At 38.7% G+C, this 20,477-nt stretch overlaps 1 protein-coding gene across 4 annotated transcripts in view; it reads right to left on the bottom strand.

Annotated features, from left to right (window-relative positions):
• Positions 1-4,429: 4,429 nt before the first annotated feature.
• U2surp (U2 snRNP associated SURP domain containing) overlaps positions 4,430-20,477 on the bottom strand; it is a 54,826-nt gene continuing 38,778 nt past the window's right edge. For all 4 annotated transcript variants that reach the window (XM_051140717.1, XM_051140715.1, XM_051140716.1 and 1 more), the window contains 8 exons: positions 19,372-19,528; positions 17,989-18,084; positions 17,171-17,237; positions 15,039-15,198; positions 9,075-9,185; positions 6,961-7,079; positions 5,325-5,501; positions 4,430-4,597 (listed from right to left, as the gene is read on the bottom strand). In XM_051140717.1, coding sequence (XP_050996674.1) covers positions 4,459-4,597; positions 5,325-5,501; positions 6,961-7,079; positions 9,075-9,185; positions 15,039-15,198; positions 17,171-17,237; positions 17,989-18,084; positions 19,372-19,528 — 1,026 coding nt within the window. In that variant the 3' untranslated portion in view covers positions 4,430-4,458. The remainder of the gene's footprint in view (positions 4,598-5,324; positions 5,502-6,960; positions 7,080-9,074; positions 9,186-15,038; positions 15,199-17,170; positions 17,238-17,988; positions 18,085-19,371; positions 19,529-20,477) is intronic.

The following is a 20,477-nucleotide window of genomic DNA, read 5'->3' on the forward strand; positions in this document are numbered from 1 at the left end:
CCGAAACAGACACACTGACGAGCTGCTATGTACAGGTTGGTGGCTAGACTGCTGCTGTGTGCTGGAGTCTCAAGCTTTCCTCAAGTGACAGAAACAGAACAGAATAAGGGTATAAAAGTTCCTAATTAATAGGGAATCACCTATCATAAAATCTGTTGAGAGTTTAAGTGCATAAAACGTAGTGGCTCTGATGCTACAACAGACAGCTGCAGCAGCGCCTCACAGCACTATTCTGCACGGGAGAAAATTGCAGAAAGCTAAATTATCCTATAGGGTTCCCCATTAGAAAGTCATATGCAGAAAATTACATAAGCAGTCTAAATTTACTATGGAAACAATTATTTTATTTAAGTAATTAAAAGTATAAAAACCAACAAAAGTGAGTCCCGCAAGCTTTGTTTGTGACTAATCTTTTACGTAGAAAACTATAAGGTGCGAGTCTCGTCTGTAAAGCAGCCCCACTAGCCTTCTGTGGCGTCTGTCCCACTGCAGAGCACTTCAGCTGAGCAGGCAGAACTGTTATTCCATTTCTAAAAATCAGTCTCTTTTGCTATTTCAAATCACCAGAGATACAACACACAAGAGCCTGCTGAAGTTAAAAGGGTAAAACACTGATACTCTAACCACAATTACACATGAAAGTGAATGAGGACATTTTATCTACAAAACCATACAAACACCAGTTATACATATAATCCATTTACGTTAGAACTCCGTGAGGTGGCACTGAATAAACAGAGGCATTGAGAGTTGAGCAATGGAGCGAGGCTCCCTTTGAACAGCAGCACACTCCCACCTCTTGGCCTGTCATCACACTTCCCTGGGAATTGTATTCGTGTATTAACTAAATCTTAGGAAGTTAGCAATAAAAACAAGAAAAGCCCAAAATGGAAATAAACTCTCCCCAATTTCTATTCCAAAACTTGCATGTGAAATGCGACAACACCAAACATTTTGTTAGTGTGAACTTTTAATCACTAGACCCTTTAAACTTATACTGTCTTCACAAACACCTGCACTGAATTTTTCTTTTTTTGTAGTTAGGCTTGTCCACTAAAGTGAGAAGAGGGGAAACAGCAAATGAAAAGCTTTAAAATACACACTGTTTTACAAAAGTGGTAGTTTATTTTTTAAAAACAACTTTCTCAGCTAAAGAAATCACACTGTTGTAGTTATCAGACTAGGTTAAGTCACTTTGGCAACAGGTTTCTCTCTGCTCTTATTTTTAACCATAATAAACTATGGTCACGCAACTTTTCAGAACTTATACCACCATTAACGCAAAAAATGTATAGGATATTTCTGAAAAACCGAAATTTGATCATGAACAAAATTTCCTTACTTTTTCAAGTATTCAAGAATATTAAAGAATGGAGAAAATACATGGGTCAGAAGGAAGTATTCCTTCCAACACAGAATTGGAATACAATTCTCAGGTTAAGCCCATAGGAATGGTCTGCAATAAAGAAAATTAGGTCTTTTGCAAAATTTAGCAAAAGAGCCAAAAATATTGTGAACCAAATAAAAAGGATCCTTTGGGATCAGGGTTTTCTGTCTCCCTAGTCTCTAACTCGCTACAGTCAGAAACCCCTACATGCTGACTCACAGTAATACAGAAATACAATGCCAAAGCACATCACGATCCTTTTTAGCCACAGGTCTGTCTTTGTAAGAAATCAACCAACATGTTACTTTCTATGTGTATGTAGAGAGAAGTCAAATGGCATGGCCTTGGTAAGGAATTCCTGTTAGGAACCTTGTAGGGATGGGCAACAGAGGATCTCCCTGCACATACAACAAGTAGAGAACAGCTGTGCAATACACAGCTGGGAACATCTTTCCTGGAACTCTCAGATTATTTATAAATACTTTAAGTCAACTCACAGAAATTGTGCCATGTATTCTTTAGATATGAAAACTAAGCTATTACTTTAAAAAATTTACAGATCAGCTTCCTTCTCGTGACAGGATCTCACTCTATTGCCCAAGCTAGTCTCAACTCCTCAGCTACAGTCGCCTAGCCTCAATGCTGGGATAACAGGTGTGTGCCACTTGAAGCCATTGTGAATTTTAACAGCTCATTCTAGATGTTTCCTCATAAAGAAAAATAGGAAATGACCTAGTTAATACTATTTACAATTAAAACAAAATTCAATACAACCTAATATATACATTAAAGAACCCCAGCTGGGTGTAGTGGCATACACCTTTAATCCCAGCACTCAGGAGGCAGAAGCAGGTGGATCTCTGTGAATGCGAGGCTAGCCTGGTCTACAAAGAGAGTCCAGGACAGCCAGCCAAGGCTACACAGAGCAACCCTGTCTTGAGAAAGAAAGAAAGAAAGAAAGAAAGAAAGAAAGAAAGAAAGAAAGAAAGAAGAAAGAATAAGAAAAGAAAGAAAACAAAAAAGAAGAAAGAAAGAAAGAAAAGAAAGAAAAAGAAAGAAGAAAGAAAGAAAAGAAAAAGAAGAAGAAGAAAAAAAAAGACAAGAAAAGAAAAGAAAGAAAGAAAGAAAGAAAGAAAGAAAGAAAGAAAGAAAGAAAGAAAGAAAGAAAGAAAGAAAGAAAGAAAGAGAGAGAAAAAAGAACCTGAGAAAATATTCTATCAGGTCTAAGTAATTTCCCGCCTTTCCCAAAAGGAAGCCAGTTTTACCCAACTGTATTAATTACAATATGGATCCATTGCTGTAGAAAACTCTTCAAACAAATACCCAAAACCAAGCTAAGGTTTTGCACTCAAGAGACAAAAGTAACTATGCTTCATAACCTGCCTGAAAAAAGAAAATTACTTTCTGGTCAATTATTTCCTTGCTTATCCAAAGACCCAGGAATGAGAAATACCACAACTAACCAGCAATTCAACACTATTTTTCTGAAAAGAAAGATGATATAAAATATCATTCTCCCCGACAATGAATATGGGAGAAAAATGTATTCCTTTTATAATGGCTGTATTCATATAGAACTTTTAAGTATCAGCACCAAATGTTCACATTAATCATTCTGAGCAACTTTAAGGAATTAACATTTCCTAAGACAGTGGGTAAATGAAAGACTGAACAATACTTTCCATGTCAGGCAGTATGACTGGCTCCTTTCTAAAGCTGCTGTGGATGTGTGGGGTAAGGAAAAGACACGCTGTGCTGCACAACTGATGTGACTACTCCCCAAGTCACAGGTCCAGGCTGCCTTAGTAAGTAAACAGGTAGTAAGTTCTTAAAATAAGTTAAATCCTAACAATCCATTGTTAGAGAAAAAATATAAACACTACATGAAGTACCAAGTGAAAAACTGAAAGCGAGATGGGCAAATGGCAGTGTCAGTTCAAGTCTATGCGACCCTTCACTGCGTTATGCTTCCCGGCATGTTGACCAACATTCACAAGTTTTCCTATTTCTTCCTTAGAACATACCAAGTTCTTTCCTGTGTACGACAGAATGCAACTCCGTAAGTCAACTTTCTGCACTTTGAATTTATAAGCCACTCCTAGGTGTTAAAACTGCCCAAAAACCATTTTTCAATTTTTATTTAAAGCTGTACTTCAAACCAGATCTTTCAAAACAAAAAAAGTTGTTTCTAACAAATTTGTATATCATGATACCAATGTTTTAAAGATAACCTACAGGCAATTGTAAAAAGGCAACTATTATACAAAAGAATTCTATGGCAAATATTTTTTATAAAATATTTTATAAATAAACTTGTTTCATGATAGAAGATAAAAATCAAGTTTACCCTATAAAATACGTAATTGCTCAAAGATGGGTTGAGTGTTTTGAAATCAACGTTGCTTCCTTGAAAAAACTGTTTTAACTGGGCATTACAGTAACAAACAACACATCAGACCCACTCACTTAAGCCCTCTGATCTCTGGGTATGAAACCCCCTTACAGAAATGAATCTACATTGGAGCCTATGAATTATACTAGGTGTAACAGACAGCAATGGTGGCAAATTCCCTTAGTAGGTCTTTAAGGGACTTGGTGTCAGCAACTGGGCAAAAAAACAACATTATAGTTTTCTGTTCAGATTTTATTTGAAATCTAATTCAAATTGTCAAAGCTACAAAAGGGGGGAAGACATCTGTATTATATGTCTAAGTCACAACATCCTAAAACAAAATCCTACTACTGCCAGCAGATCCATTGTACACATTTCTGATGAAATTCATTAGCACAATAAAAATTTCATCTTGAGAAACAGCCACAACAAAAGTAATTTATACAATATAAAACAATGACAGGTCTACAGATGCAGTTACTCATGAGTTTACACATGCATTCACAAACAAACAAACAAACAAAACCCAGGAATGCTCTTTCATTAGAATTTTTTTTTGTTTGTGTGTGTGGTTTTTTCTTTTTTATTAAAAAAAAAAAAAAAAACAAAACACCACCAGACTATTCAGGCACACAACACACTTGCTTTCCATCAAGTGAGAGCATCTTATAAATATGTGTCAGTGCTTGTTTTTCTTTGACTTTTTATGAGACCTGTGTGGGGACCGAGACTGGGACCTGGATTTCTTCCCTGATTTTTTAGGGGACCTAGACCGGGACCGTCTAGACCTTTTAGGTGTCCTTGAACCAGATGGTGACCTGAAGAGACAAACAAACAAGAATGAATGTTTAAACAACCAGCTACTAAAGCTGCTTACCATCTTATATGGCTTAAAAAGAGCCATAAGAGCGAGCACGCACGCACGCACGCACGCACGCACGCACGCACGCACGCACGCACGCATGCACACATGCACGAAAGAAAAAAGAAAAGAAAGAAAGAAAGCCAAACATGGTGGCGCACATCTTTAGTCCCAGCACTTGGGAGGCAGAGGAAGGTGGATTTCTGAGTTCAAGGCTAACCTGGTCTACAAAGCGAGTCTAGGACAGCCACAGCTACATTGAAAAACCCTGTCTCGAAAAAGCAAACAAAACCAAAAAAAGAGTATGTACACACACATGAGTGATCAGTAGAGAAACTAGGGTAAGTAAGAACAAGAGCGATATCACCCAAAATAAGAATAGTATTTGTTTCTCTGAAATCTAAAAAATAAAAAAAAACTTTTTTAAAGGCTAGGAGGTAGTGGCACAACGCGTTTAGTCCCAGCACTCAGGAGGCAGAGGCAGGTGGAGCTCTCTGAGTTTGAGGACAGCCTGGTCTACAGAGTGAGTCCAGGACAGCCAGGGCTGCACAGAGAAACCCTGTCTTGAAAAACCAAAAAGAAAAGAAAAGAAAGAAATCTTCTGGCCATGTTCCCTTTGAAGCTTACAGAGCCAGCTAGCTAGCTGGTAACTGAAGCTGACAGTAAAAATGGCGTGCACTTACCTTTTGGCTTTTTTACTAGCATCTCTAGGAGAGTCCTTGTGAGAGGATCTGGAGCGTGAGCTTTCCTTATGAGACCTTTCAGACCGTTCCGACCGCTCTGATTTTGGTGATGGGGATTTCACTCTTCTACCGCTGCTACTTCGAGATGGGCTGGGGGAGGTGCTGTGCCGTCTCTTCCTACAGAACAAAGCACGGAAACACTCTCTAAGTGACAAAGACTCAGGATTCATTTTCAAGTTTTACTAACTTAGCTATTAATCCCTCCCAGTGCACACTAACTTAACTCTCAATAGCCATATTGGTACTATTTTCTAACAACAGTCAATGTCCTGCATTTCATGAACAGTAACTTTTAGACAACTTGCACCAAAACAAGTAAATTCAACTTAATGCAATGTTCTTTTGCTCTAACACAGTACTAGGAAGATGAAGAAAGCCTGACGTTTCTGGATGGGATAACACTGAAGATTGATTTTTTATCTTTTCTTTTTGTTTTGGTTTCTTTGAAACAAGGTTTCTCTGTAGCCTTGACTGTCTTGGACTTAGAGATCCCCCTGCCTCTCTGAGTGCTGGGATTAAAGGCATGCAACCACTATGCCCAGCTAAGTTTTTTTTTCCAATGCTGACTTCTTAATGTGGTTCTTTTACTGAAGTAAAATGAATACAACCCAAAGCACAGGGCACTGCACTGGCCAATTATAGTGGACTGTTTGGAGGTGACGCAGAACAGGAAGGACTGAAGGAGAGGCATTTGAGTAGGTGGAGCATATGGGTAAAAGGTGCACAGGGAGTATCTACACTATTCTTATAACTTTTCTATAAAACTGAAATTATATCAAAATATAAAACACACAAAAATGGCGTCTGTTTGTTAGCCAATCCGTGTAGTTTTATTATTTGTAAGTATCTGCAAGTGACTGAGCAAGGTTTCTCAGTTGCAACCACTTCTTTTTTTAATGTGGAAAGCTTTATTCTGTTAACTGAAGCAACTGCTTCACTACATTAGGCATTTAAAAACTACAGAAGTAAGAAGCACAGTCCAGTGAGATGGCTCAGCAAGTGAGAGCACTTAATCTGAGTTTGATCCTTGGGACCTACATGGCAGGAGGAGAGAACCAACTCCCACAAGTTGTCCTCTGACCTCCACAGTACCCAAACACACACACACACACACACACACACACACACACACACACACACACACACACAAATTGAAAGTTAAAAATAATAAAAACTCAAAGAGAAAAGCTAAACAAAAAACTTAACATGATGTGCAAGTCACTGCCTCTTCTATATAGTCTACTCTCGGGGAGGGAGATGCTTGCAGTGGTGGCAACAGGCAGCTATGACAAGCTGTTATTTAAGCAGTGGGGTAGATACGCAATAGTGTAACTGAATTCCTGCAGAGAATTAAGGCTAAGAATACCATATGAACCAAGTAAAGAGATGCCCTAATTAGTTAAGCCAGTGACAACTAACTGCCCCTCTCTGTTAGCTCTGCCTCCTACAGGCAGAAGCCAAACATGGTTACTGTAAAAACTACTTCTGGTTTGACGCTACTGAAGATGGAAATACTTTAAAACCAAACAGCACTCCACAGCTTGAGAGAAGGCAGATCAGCTACGACATGCCATACCTTTCTTTTCTTGTTGGAGTACATTCATCTTTTTCCTTCTTGTCTTTCGATCGCGATTCCAATTTTTCTTTGTCTTTTTTGTCTCTTTCGCGTTCTCTTTCTAATTCTTTCTCCTTCTCCTGTTTTGTGTTTTAAAAGAAAACATTCGGTTGCTTTAAAAAGTCCATCTAGGCTATCCCACGTATTTACCCATGCTTCCTCTTTTAGGAATTTTTAAAAAGCTAATTAAGGTATGACTGCAGTTTCAAAAACTATCTACCCTTTAGTCATTTCTTATAAACTAAATCATCACCACCACCACCACCATCCTTGCATGGGAGCTAAATGTTTACTGAGTGCTTATCATAGCCCACACATTATGGTAACTATTTGCCTATGCCAAGTCATCACTCTCAGTCTAGATACAGAAAACTAGACTCAGGAAGATGAAGCCCAGTAAGCACAGCCACAGCAGTCATCAGTCTGAGAGCTCTGTCCCTTCGCCTCTACCACATCACAATGGGGAGAAGGAGGGAGGGAGGGAATGGGGGAAGATGGGGAGGGGAGGGAAAGGAGGAGTCGGGAAAAGCTAGCAAGCAACATACTGACTGACCTCCCCATCACACTAAAGAGAGCAATCTGCCGGCATACAGCAGGCTCACGTTGGAAAAAGTCCTTACCAAAGACTGTGTAAGTAGCTATGAAAGGAAATTTAATCCTATCTTATAAACTGACTACACGACATAATTATATAAACCAGAAAAGTAACTGTTTGCCACTTCCCCATAAAATTCTAACTTATGTTAATGACAGAATAATTAAAGTAGTAGCTAAAGACACTGAACCAACTCAGTTCTTTAATAACAGAAATGAAATTTATTTATGATTGGCATGCATCAAAAATGTTAATTTAATTGCTTCTCATTTTTAAAAGCTGAAAAAAATTTTATGACTAGATACTGGCAAGCTTTTTACAAAGCCAGACCAAAAAAACAACTGCTGTCTTATGGGTCATATATACAGCCTTTTAACACCTGCTTAGCGGTACCACGGCAACAAGAACACCAGAGACAGCGCCTAGGTCAGGAGGCCTGGCTGCGTTCCAGCTTATTTACAAAGACCTTCAGCACATGCCTTCTAAACACACACGCTTGTCTCCAGTAGACAGTCACGGCATACAGGAGACTAAACTAGTAATGGACATGTTATCCATTTTTAGTTTGTTGCCACTGAGACACAGGGAACATGAACATGTATTCTGGCATCCAGACTAATCCCCAGATACCATTGCTAAAGGGACTCAAGGGCTAGACAACGAGCACCATTTTACAAAATAATCTCATTCATCTTTTATCCAACTACAGCCACATTTAAAGAGCCACAAAGGAATTTAACTTCCCTTAATGACATGTAGTATACATTTTCCTAAATGATATCTTTTTCTTGATTGCACATTTTATAGAACCTATACTACAATTAAACTGTCTTAAACATTCTGACTAACATCAAAGAGCAAAAATAATAATACTAGCTATGATCTAACACTAGAGAAAACTCTTGTGTCCACAGGTCTGCACAGTTACACAGTCCTATTACTAGGCAGCTCCCTGCCACCAATCTTGTACCTGTTTGCTCTCAGGTATGCCTTTTTCTTGTTTGATATAGCTATTATCACCGTAATAAAGGCCAAGGTACAGACTAAAGCAGCAGTTCCACAGAGACCCTGTGTGGGGTCTCATCCCAGTATTCTGCACATCCCTAAGTGACTGTGTGCAGCCCAGCACTCCCTGGTGAGGTTGGTACCTCCCCTCTTACTCCAACTTCTTAGAAATGAACTTCCCAACTACAGTACTTCCCAAAACTCATCTGCGTCATTTCCTAGGATTAACGGTTTCTTACTAGGGTCAATGTAGTGTCTTCCCATAGGGTTTTCCAGTTCTTGAAAGTATGTTAACAAGATTGTCTAGTCCATGGGTACTATCCAGAATAAAATGTTTCTAACCATCATTTAACGTTTATACATCAAAGGCTGTCACTGAAATACACTTCCCTTTAGTGTGCTATTATATTAACAGTCAACAAAGCTAAATAAGTAACTTTGGAAATGCATATTGCTGAATAAATGTACTCCTTACTCGCTGTAGCAGTTTATCTCTGTAGTGTTCTACTTGTTCCTGGAAGCTCTGGCCTGGTTTTTTAGGTCTCTTCCCAGATTCCAATTCATCTTGAAACTTCATAACTTTTAGCTGTGAAATAAGACATTTTAAATAAGAATTTTCTATCACAATTCTCAAGCATTGCTTTTCTCCTATAGCAAAGCATTGATTTATTAGGACTGGGTCAAAATATAATCTCAATATAAAGTCTATCAGACAACCCACCACACAAAATTCAGGCCATCAACACAGCACAGATGTTCTCAGACAGCCAGGAGAGTATGAAAACCACAGACTGCGTCACAGCCTTAGGAACATTATTTCTTCACTAACAGTAACAATGAATTTGGAATCTAGTTCCCCAAATTAGAAGGAAAGGTGAGTACAGGCAAGCATACTTGGAGCAAGATTAAAGTCAGCAGAACATAAAAGGATAATATGTTAAAAACAACACTAAAAACAGCTCCTTACAACAAAACACACAGCTGCATGGTACAAGGGTTCCACTCTATTGCAGCGCAGTGTAAACACTAACCATCGAGACAGAGTTAAACCACATTCAGAATGTACTTTAAGAAAATAAGAGTAAATGCTGACTTTAAAAAGATCAGAGTTTCTTATTCCATTTCTTAAAATGTATCACTTAGAGTGACCTAAGCTATTTATGTGACCACTGTTTGCTGTAGCATGTTAGTAAGAGTGCTTATATATTCACCCTAAGATTTCTGGCTAATTATACACACATTTGCAATCTAAAAGCCTGTACCAACCCCCGACTCGTCCCCCTAAAAAATAGTCATAACCTAACCTTACTAACATCAGTAACAAAGAAAGGAAATACAAGAAAAGGTAAAATTTCACATTCTGGAGAGTTAAATATTTTGATCACTCCCTACTCCTGAAAACAAGGCCTTGAAATGTATTGGAGGCTGGCCTCAAACTTGTGATCCTCCTGCCTTGGCCTCCTGGGTGCTGTGATTTACAGGTACACATTACCATGCCAGACTAACACTCTTTTATACAATAAAAACCACTAAAAAGATAAATGTGGGCCAGCGAGATGACTCAGTGGGGAAAGGCACCTGCCAAGCCTGATGATCTCTGTTTGATCCCAGGAATGCACATGGCAGGAGAGAACCACAAGTTGTTTTGACGTCCATTTGACTACTGTGATATGTACAAGTGCAACAATAGTAAATGTAACTTTAACCCCAGGGTCTATACTTTAAAAACTGAACATGGTGACCTGCTGACAGTTATCTGTAGGGCTAGCACTCCTAGCACTCCATGAGGCAGCCAGGAGACACTCTGGGAAGTTTGCTGGTCCATGGCAGCGCTAAGAAGACCCTGCCTCAACAAGGCATGAGATAAATGACTCCTGAGAGTTGTCCTCTGACTTCTACATCATTAAAATAAAAACTGCCTGGAGGCTTCCAGGAGTTTAAATGTCCATAAAATTTTAAAAGCAACCATACTCTTCTGTTCAACCAAGGGAAGGACAGTGATGTGGAGAGAAGCAAGCACATGGACATCCCAAGTTGGCTCGGCCTTGTTTTACAGAAGAGATGGCAAGAATATCTCCAGAGGTTAACATTCCTCTTTATTTATATTGATAAGCCACTTAAATAGACTACCTGCTCCTAAAGCATGTAGGAAAGGAAGCCTGAACATTAGAGGAAGGTTATAATCCTCTCCTGCCCCACAAATCAAAGAAATATTTTCACTGTTTGAATTCATGACTATTTTATAGGTTCTTTGATTTCTTGTCCTCTTCCACAGCAGTATTTGATAAACCAGAGACTTAAGGTTCTCTCCATCTTTTCCCTCAAAAGCCTTAAAATTAGTCTTTGCACATTTCACATTTTAATGAAAAATTTAAATGTAAATGCTGAAGTTAAGGAGAAAAGCAGGACAACGCAAATAGCTGACTTCACCACTATATGAAACCTCCTACAACCAAATTCTGTTGTTTGGAATATAACATTGATAAACTGGTTTAAAAATCAAGTATCTATGAGCTAAACAGCAACCTGACTTTAGAGGACACAATCTTTTTATAATTTTGTGTATGTGTAGGCTGAGGGCAACCTCAGTGTGAGGCTAGCAACCTGAGTTTTTTGAGATGATCTCTCACTGGAACCTCGGGCTCAGCAATTAGGACAAGCTGGCTGGCCAGGGGACTTGGCAACTTCTGTTTTATGCTCTCCCGTACTACCACATAAGGTGCACAGTACCAAGCCCAGATGTTTACATGAGTTCTAGGAATCTATATCAGGCCTTCAAATTTTCATGGCAGTACTTTACAGACTGCACTATCTCCTGGTCTTTTTTATGTTTTTGATAGAGTTTCCCTGTGTAGCCAAGCTAGAATCAAACTTTAATTCCTAGTGTCTATCTCTCAAGTACAAGGATTACAGGCATCTGCCACTACATATGGCTAAAATTATTTTTTAAACCATTATAAAATGCCACCTTAAAAGTTTCTGATAATAAAGTCTGAGACCCAAACACAAACTGAGATACCCATATAAAAAAGAGTGACCACGCTGTTCAACCCAAAAAGAAATAGTCCAGGCAAAGGCTTAACAGTCACCCCTGCGGCCGAGACAACAAGCAGGCATCCCATCCTCCCTTCAGCAGTCCTTCCTCTGTTAGGGCAGGCAGGAGAGGCCCGCCACCACCCAAGCTTCACCCTCCACTTGGCTCCTAACCTTCTGCTCCCATCCTTTGTTGGCAGACACAGGAAAAGCAGCACAGGAAAAGACAGCACTAGCCTAGTTGTCACTCTTAAGTAACATCTATTTAGCCCAATACATGGCTATAGGTTTTTAAGCATTTTTGTAGAGAATATTAGTATTATGAAACACAAATCCATTAGTTTTTATTAATTGCAGGTTTAAAAAATGTTAAGCTGTTGGGCAATTTTATTAGGATGCATTTAGGGAAAGGAATAGCTTTCAAGAAGAAAAACTATTGTATAAAATATACTGTATAATAAAACTACCTAGAGAAACTAATTTAGAACTGTATTCTTTACGTAAAGGTTCTCTAACAAAGCCCCTGGGTTTTAAAACCAAGTATAAAGTGGCAGGGAAGCAAGGTAAGAAAGGGTGAAAAAAAGTCTGTGAGCCTTGAGTTCTAATTCAAATCTGCTACCAGCTGTGAAACTTTGTTCCCTGACTTAAACGTCCCAGAGTAACAACGGAGAAGAATTTAGGTAAAGCCAAGATGAAGCTAAGATCTACACTTAAACCTAGATTTTGGTTTATCTTCTAATTTATGAGATAGGTACTATGAGAACGAGAGAGACACTTAGGAAGCAGCCTATAAAATATAGAAGATCATATACAGTGTGCACACAAGGCATGCGTGCACATATACAATATCACACACACACAGAGAATTTGGAAATGATAATGCTCATAAAGTTCAGATAACAACCAAATGCTACATTATATGGTTTTCTTCTCTTTATATTAATAAGGAAACAAAACATTTTAAAAGAATTAGGCAGTCTATATAGACTTTTTTGTAACATTTGTGTGTACGCGCACACGTGCGCGAAAAGTTATATCACAGCCATTCATGTGGAGGTCAAATTAGGTTCTGCGCCTCCACTATGTGTGTCATGGCAATCGAACCCAAGTCACCAGGCTTGGTGGGAAGCACCTTTCCTGACTGAGCCATCGCCCAGCCCTGTGCTGACATTATAGCTCCACATTACCAAGAAAATGTGTTTTATAGTGTTTGTTTCTATTCCCTAGCCCTCCCTAGCCCTGAGGATTGAAGCATGAGTCTTTTACATGCTCAACAACTGCTCTAGCAGAGAGCCACATCCCCAGGGACACTCTCTCTCTCTCTCTCTCTCTCTCTCTCTCTCTCTCTCTCTCTCACACACACACACACACACACACACACACACACACACACTCTCTCTCTCTCTCTCTCTCTCTCACACACACACACACACACTCTCTCTCTCACACACACACACACACACACACACACACACACACACACACACACACACACACATACTCTCTCTCTCTCTACTTTCTTTCTGACACAATCTGGTTAAGACTATTCTTGAACTCTCTAGATAACTGAGGTAAATCTTAAACTTACAGTCTTCCTTCCCTGCCCCAAGAAGGTAAGGTTACAAGCACATGTCACTATGTATAACTAATTTCTACTCTTAGTAGTTTCATTACATTAGGAAGACAGAGGTATTACTGAGTTACAAAAAGACATACCCAGGATGAAAAAGGTCCAAGTGAGTGTGTTTACGGTTATACAACGAACACCCTATTCCCCTAAGCCAGCTAGGGGACATAGAGCACTACAAGGACAGGAAGTAAAGTACTAACTGAAAGCTTCTTGTCTCCACTTATAAACTGGCATCATGCAGACTCTGCATAGGGTTAAAACAAAACACTTTCTTTGGTTTGGTGATACCAGGGGAAAGGTATTGAAAAAGAATATACAGGCTGGAGAGATGGCTCAGAGGTTAAGAGCACTGGCTACTCTTCAAGAGGTCCTGAGTTCAATTCCCTGCAACCACATGGTGGCTCACAGCCAATTATAATGAGCACCGGTGCCTTCTTCTGGCATACATTTGTAATTGCAGACACAACATTGTATACATAATAAATAAATCTTTAAAAAAAAAGAAAACGAATATTCCTACCAATGATTAAGTCGAAGGAGAAGTAAGATCATTAATATAGTGTGTAAGAAGAAAGGTGCTGCCATTCAACGTCACTACTGAATGAGTGAGTACTACAGACTGAGAACTCTCACATTCTTTTCAAGCTCTAGACTAGCTGGCGATTTTGCTGACATTTGCTGGGAAAGTTTGCTGCCCTGAGCACTCAATAATACTTCTCTCCTCGCAGGGTCTTGTCCTTCCCAAGGATCTATAACAGTTGATGGTCACCATGTGAAGGAGAATCGTTCCTTTAAATATGTTCTTACCACTCAAGATCCCAAATGAACGCTAATGAAAACTCATTGGTAGATGCACACCAAAGCAGGCATGCAGGCAACTGCTAGTCAATAAAGTACAGGGCTGGTTGGAACCAGGAAGAGGCTCAATGGAGGTATGGGAGCTAAAGGGGACAAAGGAAGGTAATGCGGGTTGAGTGTGATAAAAATACCTTACATCCATAAGTGAAAATGTCATGAAACTCATTATATATAGTTAATATATGCTAATAAAAACTATCTATTTTCAAGTTCCTCAAATGATTTTCTCTCCAACATATCCAAGTAGCCTGGGATATAAAACAAAAAGCACTGTAAAAGAAAGAAAGAAAGAAAGAGGACTGAGAAGGGGGAAAGTTTGCCCTAGATAGTTCAGGCTTGCTCACCTATTTTTTTTCCCTTCTTCTTAATGTTAGGATTCAGGCAACATATTCTATATCCTATCAGGAAACCTTTCAAATAAATCACTGTAATTAATAAAATGTAAACCTAACTTGCATGTGCCGGAAAATACTTTACTTTCTTAGTTATATGGTATGCATTCAAAATTGAATGGGTTTCCTACATGATCAATCCTATTCCTTAGCAACCACTTCCTCAGAGACGCTCCTGTATTCCATGCATCCAAATAGAGACCAGACACGTTCTTTATCCCTCACAGAAACACAGCATAGTGGGAAATAGATGTTCAGCAAACAAAGGAAGCAAGCCAGACAAACAACACACACACATAAGAAGTAAAACCACACAGAGATAAGCACACCAGGAAGTAAGTCTAGAGAAAGACAAGGCTAGCACTGACAAAAGGTGACACTTGAACTAAAAGACAGAGAGTTAACTCATATGGAGGTTTTTAAGCAGAGAGAATGGGTTGTATAAAGAACCATGTCAAGAGGGAGTTAATTTGGTATTAATCATTAAAGGCCAGTAAAGCAGCTTTAATTCCAATACAACACAAACCTCAATTTCACGAAGCTTAGCTCGTTTTTCTTCACTCATTTCAGAGTACTTAGAGAACTTGGACTCAGTCATTTCTTCTCTTACTGGGTTAGAATACAAATGATGTTCTTCTGATTTGGAACTCTGAGTGTCTTCTTCATCCTCACTTTCTTCTTCCTGACTTTAGAAACAGAGGATACACTGAATGCCACAGTAGGGAAAACAAAATGCTATACTTTTCATTTGGGTATTGTTTTCCATTGTCTTAGAACTTAAATGATATTGCAGAACATATAAAGCATTTCTAAAACATTTTCTGCATACATCTGGTCAGGTATTTTTTTTTTTTTTAGACAGTTCTGAAAAAACATTTCCACTACAGAAAAAGTTGAGCTTCAATATAATCACACTTTTAATAAATTCTGCATGCCAATGCTATCGTGTACTTTTCATTCTGCAACACTGTGGGCATGCGATGAAATAAAATGAATAACCAATGAGTGCGGCAACTTCAGTTCTGTCAATTCATGAAAGTTTGTGTTTAAAAAGCCAAATGTTGGGGGGCTGGAGAAATGGCTCAGAGGTTAAGAACACTGATTACTCTTTCAGAGATCCTGAATTCAATTCCCAGCAACCACATTGTGGCTCACAACCATCTATAATGAGATCTGGTGCCCTCTCCTGGCCTACAGGTGCAGGGAGAGCATTATATACATGATAATAAACAAACAAACAAACAAACAAACAAATAAATCTTTTTTAAAAATGTAAATGTTTAGCCCTCCTTCCTCAGAAGCTATAATCTAGAACATAAAATGAGTTAGTCGCACTCACCATAAAACAAGCAATCCAACACAGAAGGCCCTCACCTGATCAGCACATTATACTAGAATAAAAACTATATATAAAGTTTGAGTATTGGAAAACTTCAACTATTATGTTGCAGCTGACCTTGAACGCTAGCTCTTCCTTCAGCTTGTTTTTATGCTTATAAAGTCTGTATTTTTTATTTTAATTTATGGGTGTGAGTATTTTGCCTGCATGCATTATGTGTATCGTGTGCACGCCTGTTGTCCATGGACATCAGAAGAGGGCGTGGGAACCCCTGAGCTAAGGATGGGTGTGAACCTCAATATGGGTACTAGCAATCAAGCCCAGTCCTCCTCAATAGTACCAAGTGCTCCTGACCTTTGAGTTACTGCTTCCCGCTATACTTTGTGAAAAATGGAAATTCTAAATTATAAATCTGCACCAAATTCATTACAAATGCTGCTATTTTTAACATTTCTCTGCAAGTATTACAAGTACTAGTTTTAAATTTCATGCCTTGGGCAAATGCAACACTTTTATGAAGCAGCCATAAAAGGCAGTTCTGGCTCAACCACTAGAGAGCAGTAGTGAGCTGTGAGAAATTCTGACAGACCAGAAAGCTATATGCTAATCTGTGTTCTTGAACTATGTGTAGCTTCATAAACCTATGCTTACATAATTTACTTGAAATTTTTTTAAAAATTAAAAACATGAATTCCACTTCTACTGCCCCATGCTTCTACCAATGATTACTTCAACATCTATACTAAAACACAGTAATATAGTAACATACAAATCAATTTTATACCAAAACCTTGATGTTTTCAGAAATAAAATGAGCATACAATGTATCGGGAATTCTTTGATGGACTTCTACCTTTCACTGTAAATTAAAGAATTATGTGATCGGTATTTTAATGCTAACATTTTGAGATGTTGCTAATGATAGGGCCATGGATTAAATAAAGTCAACAAAATCAATTTCAAGGCAAACTAAATTGAACCATTCAACTCTAGTACTCTGCAGTTTCAGAGAGCTATCTCCACTGGTGAGCCACACTTCCACTTTCTGAGGATCTCAGCATTGCCAACTTGGTCCATCCAGACACACCAATGAAGACACTGCCAGTTTCCTCAGGTCATCAGACAGTTGCTACAAACTGCTGACTGAGCAAGCATCCTTGCAATCCACACACCCACTCGCTCTTTATTCAGCGGGAGAAACCGATGGAGACTAAGGATGATTCTCTCACAAGGGCCATTATTCCAACCAGACCTGTTAGTAAAAGATGGAGTGTTACGTGTGCAGGGAACCGGGTAGGTTTGAAATTTAAGATTCTTACTTTTGGTTTTCTTCTTCTTCTGATTCTTCATGCTGGTCAAATAGCTCCCACTTAGAAGTTGTCACCGCTGTATAGAGAAAGAGAATGTAATTCATAAGGCAAATTACCACTTTTGCTACAACACAGTAGACACTCAGCTTCAGAGCTGAAAGTTTCTATTACAGGAGCTTTTATCTAAGCTTATCTCTTTTTCCAACAGCCAATTCAATGTGCTATACATCATCTTTTCTTGAGTCTACACTATAACTATGCAAATTCAGAAATGATTAAAAAAACTGTCACACTTACTTCAGACCAACAAATATTAACAGATACGGTTAAGTGTGAAGAGAAAGGCCAGTGTAAACTGTATCTAACAAGCATTATGGAGGGTCAAGGCTCAGTTTCTCTGAAATTGACCTTCTGGAGATTTCCAAATACACACTGCTTCCCGTCCACACTTCTATGCAAACACCTTGGCCTGAAAGGGTTTTGTGTTTTGTTTTGTTTCATTTTTTTGTGATTTCTCTCAAAGCTTCCAACTGAAGGAGCAACACAATTATTATAAGAGCACCAACAATAAATGTACTTATGATAGACCTAAAGCATGTTAACATTGAGTCTGAAGGCTGAAAACAAAGGTTTTATATACAAGGAATAAAATACACACAAAAATACAAACACACCAATAATAAGAACTGAATTCTCTTCCCCCTCTCCAAGTGCCAGGGATCCAACCCAGCGCCTTACACATGGTAGGCAAGTACTAACTACTACTCAGTGGCACCACTATCCCCGGGCACAACTGTTTCAAAGTTCAGTATTTGCAATTTACTCACCTTGTGCTTCCAATTCAGATTCATCTACAGCCTCCCACTTTGACGGGGCAACTTTAAATATGGGTTCATTTTTCTTTGAGTCTTCAGTTGCATCCACTATTGAAGAAAAGATGAGCTATTACATATATTAGAGGACAACTCAAACTACTATGCTTATCAAAATCAAATAAGTCCACATGTAGAGAAACACTGACAGTATCAAGAACAAGAATTATAATTAACTCACTTTTTTGCTTAAGATCCTTTTTTGTTTGTTTGTTTGTTGTTTTTCAAGACAGGGTTTCTCTGTGTAGCCCTGGCTGTCCTGGACTCGCTTTGTAGACTAGGCTGGCCTCGAACTCACAGCAATCCACCTGCCTCTGCCTCCTGAGTGCTGGGATTAAAGGCCTATGCCACCACACCCAGCAAAGATTTATTTATTTATTTATTTATTTATTTATTTATTTATTTATTATGCAGTGCTATGCCCACATTTACACGTGCAGATCAGAAGAGGGCATCAGACCACATTATAGATGTTTGTGAGGCACTATGTAGTTGCTGGGAATTGAACTCAGGACTTTTGGAAGAGCAGTCAGTGCTCTTAACCTCTGAGCCATCTCTCCAGCCAAGATCCAAATTTTAAGCAGTGCAAAGCGAGCCCTTTTACCCACAGAGAACACATCCCAAGACCTCTAGTAAGTGCCTGACCCTATGTCCATTTACTATGTTTTCTTGTGCGCACATACTTTTATAAATTAGACACAGTAAAAAGTAATAAAACAATTGTTAGAATTGTTAGAAATAAAACAATTGTTAGAAAAATTGTTAGAATGTACTATGATACCTAAAATTTATGAATTTTTTTGGAACTATCCATTTAATATTTGTTGACCAAGTTGGCAGTGGGTAAATTTAAGCACCAATCAACAGCAAGGCAAAAAATGGCCATGGAAGAACTATTTGGGAAAAACTCTGGGTAACAGGTGAAGTATATGGAGGTAAGAGGGAGATGGATAGATGGATAGAACCAATACCTGATCATTTTCTAAACTAAAAAGTTCATACATTATTCAACACTTTAATATGAACTCAGGCAGGTGGAAAACAAACAGGGGAACAAGTAATACTGGGCATCTGACATTTTGACTAGAAAACAAATAAAAGATGTTGCCTGTAACTTTCAGACAACTGAGACAAAAAGAAAAACCTGCTAATACAGGACGAGGAGGAGGACTGTCCCAAAAAGAAAAATTACTATAATCAAGCCCTTCCCTTCACCACAGAAATGGTGAGTGGCCTGACAGTCAAAAATCAAAACATTTCTCTATACCATCATGTGCAAAACTTAAAAGCATTCTGGCAACTAAACTTGTTAGTCTTAATGTTTGAAATGTGACTTACAAGGCACTCCATCCAAATCATCATCAAGACTTTTTATAGGGACTCCATCAAGATCATCCATGGGAGCAGCATCAATGGGAATTCCATCCACATCTTCCAGAGGTGCCCCATCAAGCTCTTCCTCAATGGGAGCACCATCGAGATCATCTGGCACATCCTACAGAAACATGAACTACTGCAGTATTTTCTTTGACTTGCTTAAGTCTCTCAATGTTAGATTAACTTAAAATCTAGTACAAATTAACATGGCTGGATATCCTTATTTCCAGACACAATATAAACACATGTTTTATCTGATAAGGCAGCAACCATCTATACATGTATTTACCTAATATGTACTAAGTGCTTATTATTGGTGCCAGGTAGCATGAGAGTCAAGGATTAAAAAAAAAAAAAATTAAGTTTGGTTCTTCTGTCAAAAAGCTTAATAAAGGTTTCCATTGTTTAAAAGGAAACAGGTCAGAACTATTGCTAAGAGAGTTCATCACCATCTTATTATAATATTTAATAATTAAATTTCACTTGAAGAAGTCAGACGATGCCCTGAAGTTACACTTACGCTGAGCTCTGGTAACACAGAAGGTCCAAAAAGAGAACATGTACAAAGGAACACTGTACGCTGCAGAAACTCAAACAGAAGCCTGAGAAGATGACAGAAGAGTAGCTGTCCCTTCACCAACTGGTGAGGGGAAGAGTCAGAAAAATTCAGGAAGGAAGTGAAAAGATCCTGGGAAAGAACGGAATCAAACCTGTGTAGTTCCCTGGTTTTCTGAAGCAATTTGCCTCAATCTCACCAAAGGGTACTGAAGACTGCGCGCTCAAAAGTAGACTACCCTGTAAGGCTCTCCTACTATCCCAAAAAGATATCCCAGCCTCCAGATGCATGGGCTGCAACACAGCAACACAAGAAAGGTGAAGAGCAAAGACCTTCCAAAGTCCTCTCATCGGGAACTGAAAGACAGTGATGCAGGTTAAACCTCAGAAGAAACTTTACAAAATTCTCTTGTAATCATGTTGAATGATACAAAGCAGGCCCTAAAGGAGAGTCAGCAACAGAGAGGAAAGGTTTAGAAATTTAACAATATAGGTAAAAATATTAGAAAAGT

The sequence above is a fragment of the Acomys russatus genome, chromosome 32 (assembly GCF_903995435.1).
Source record: "Acomys russatus chromosome 32, mAcoRus1.1, whole genome shotgun sequence".
Classification (NCBI taxonomy): Eukaryota; Metazoa; Chordata; class Mammalia; order Rodentia; family Muridae; genus Acomys; species Acomys russatus.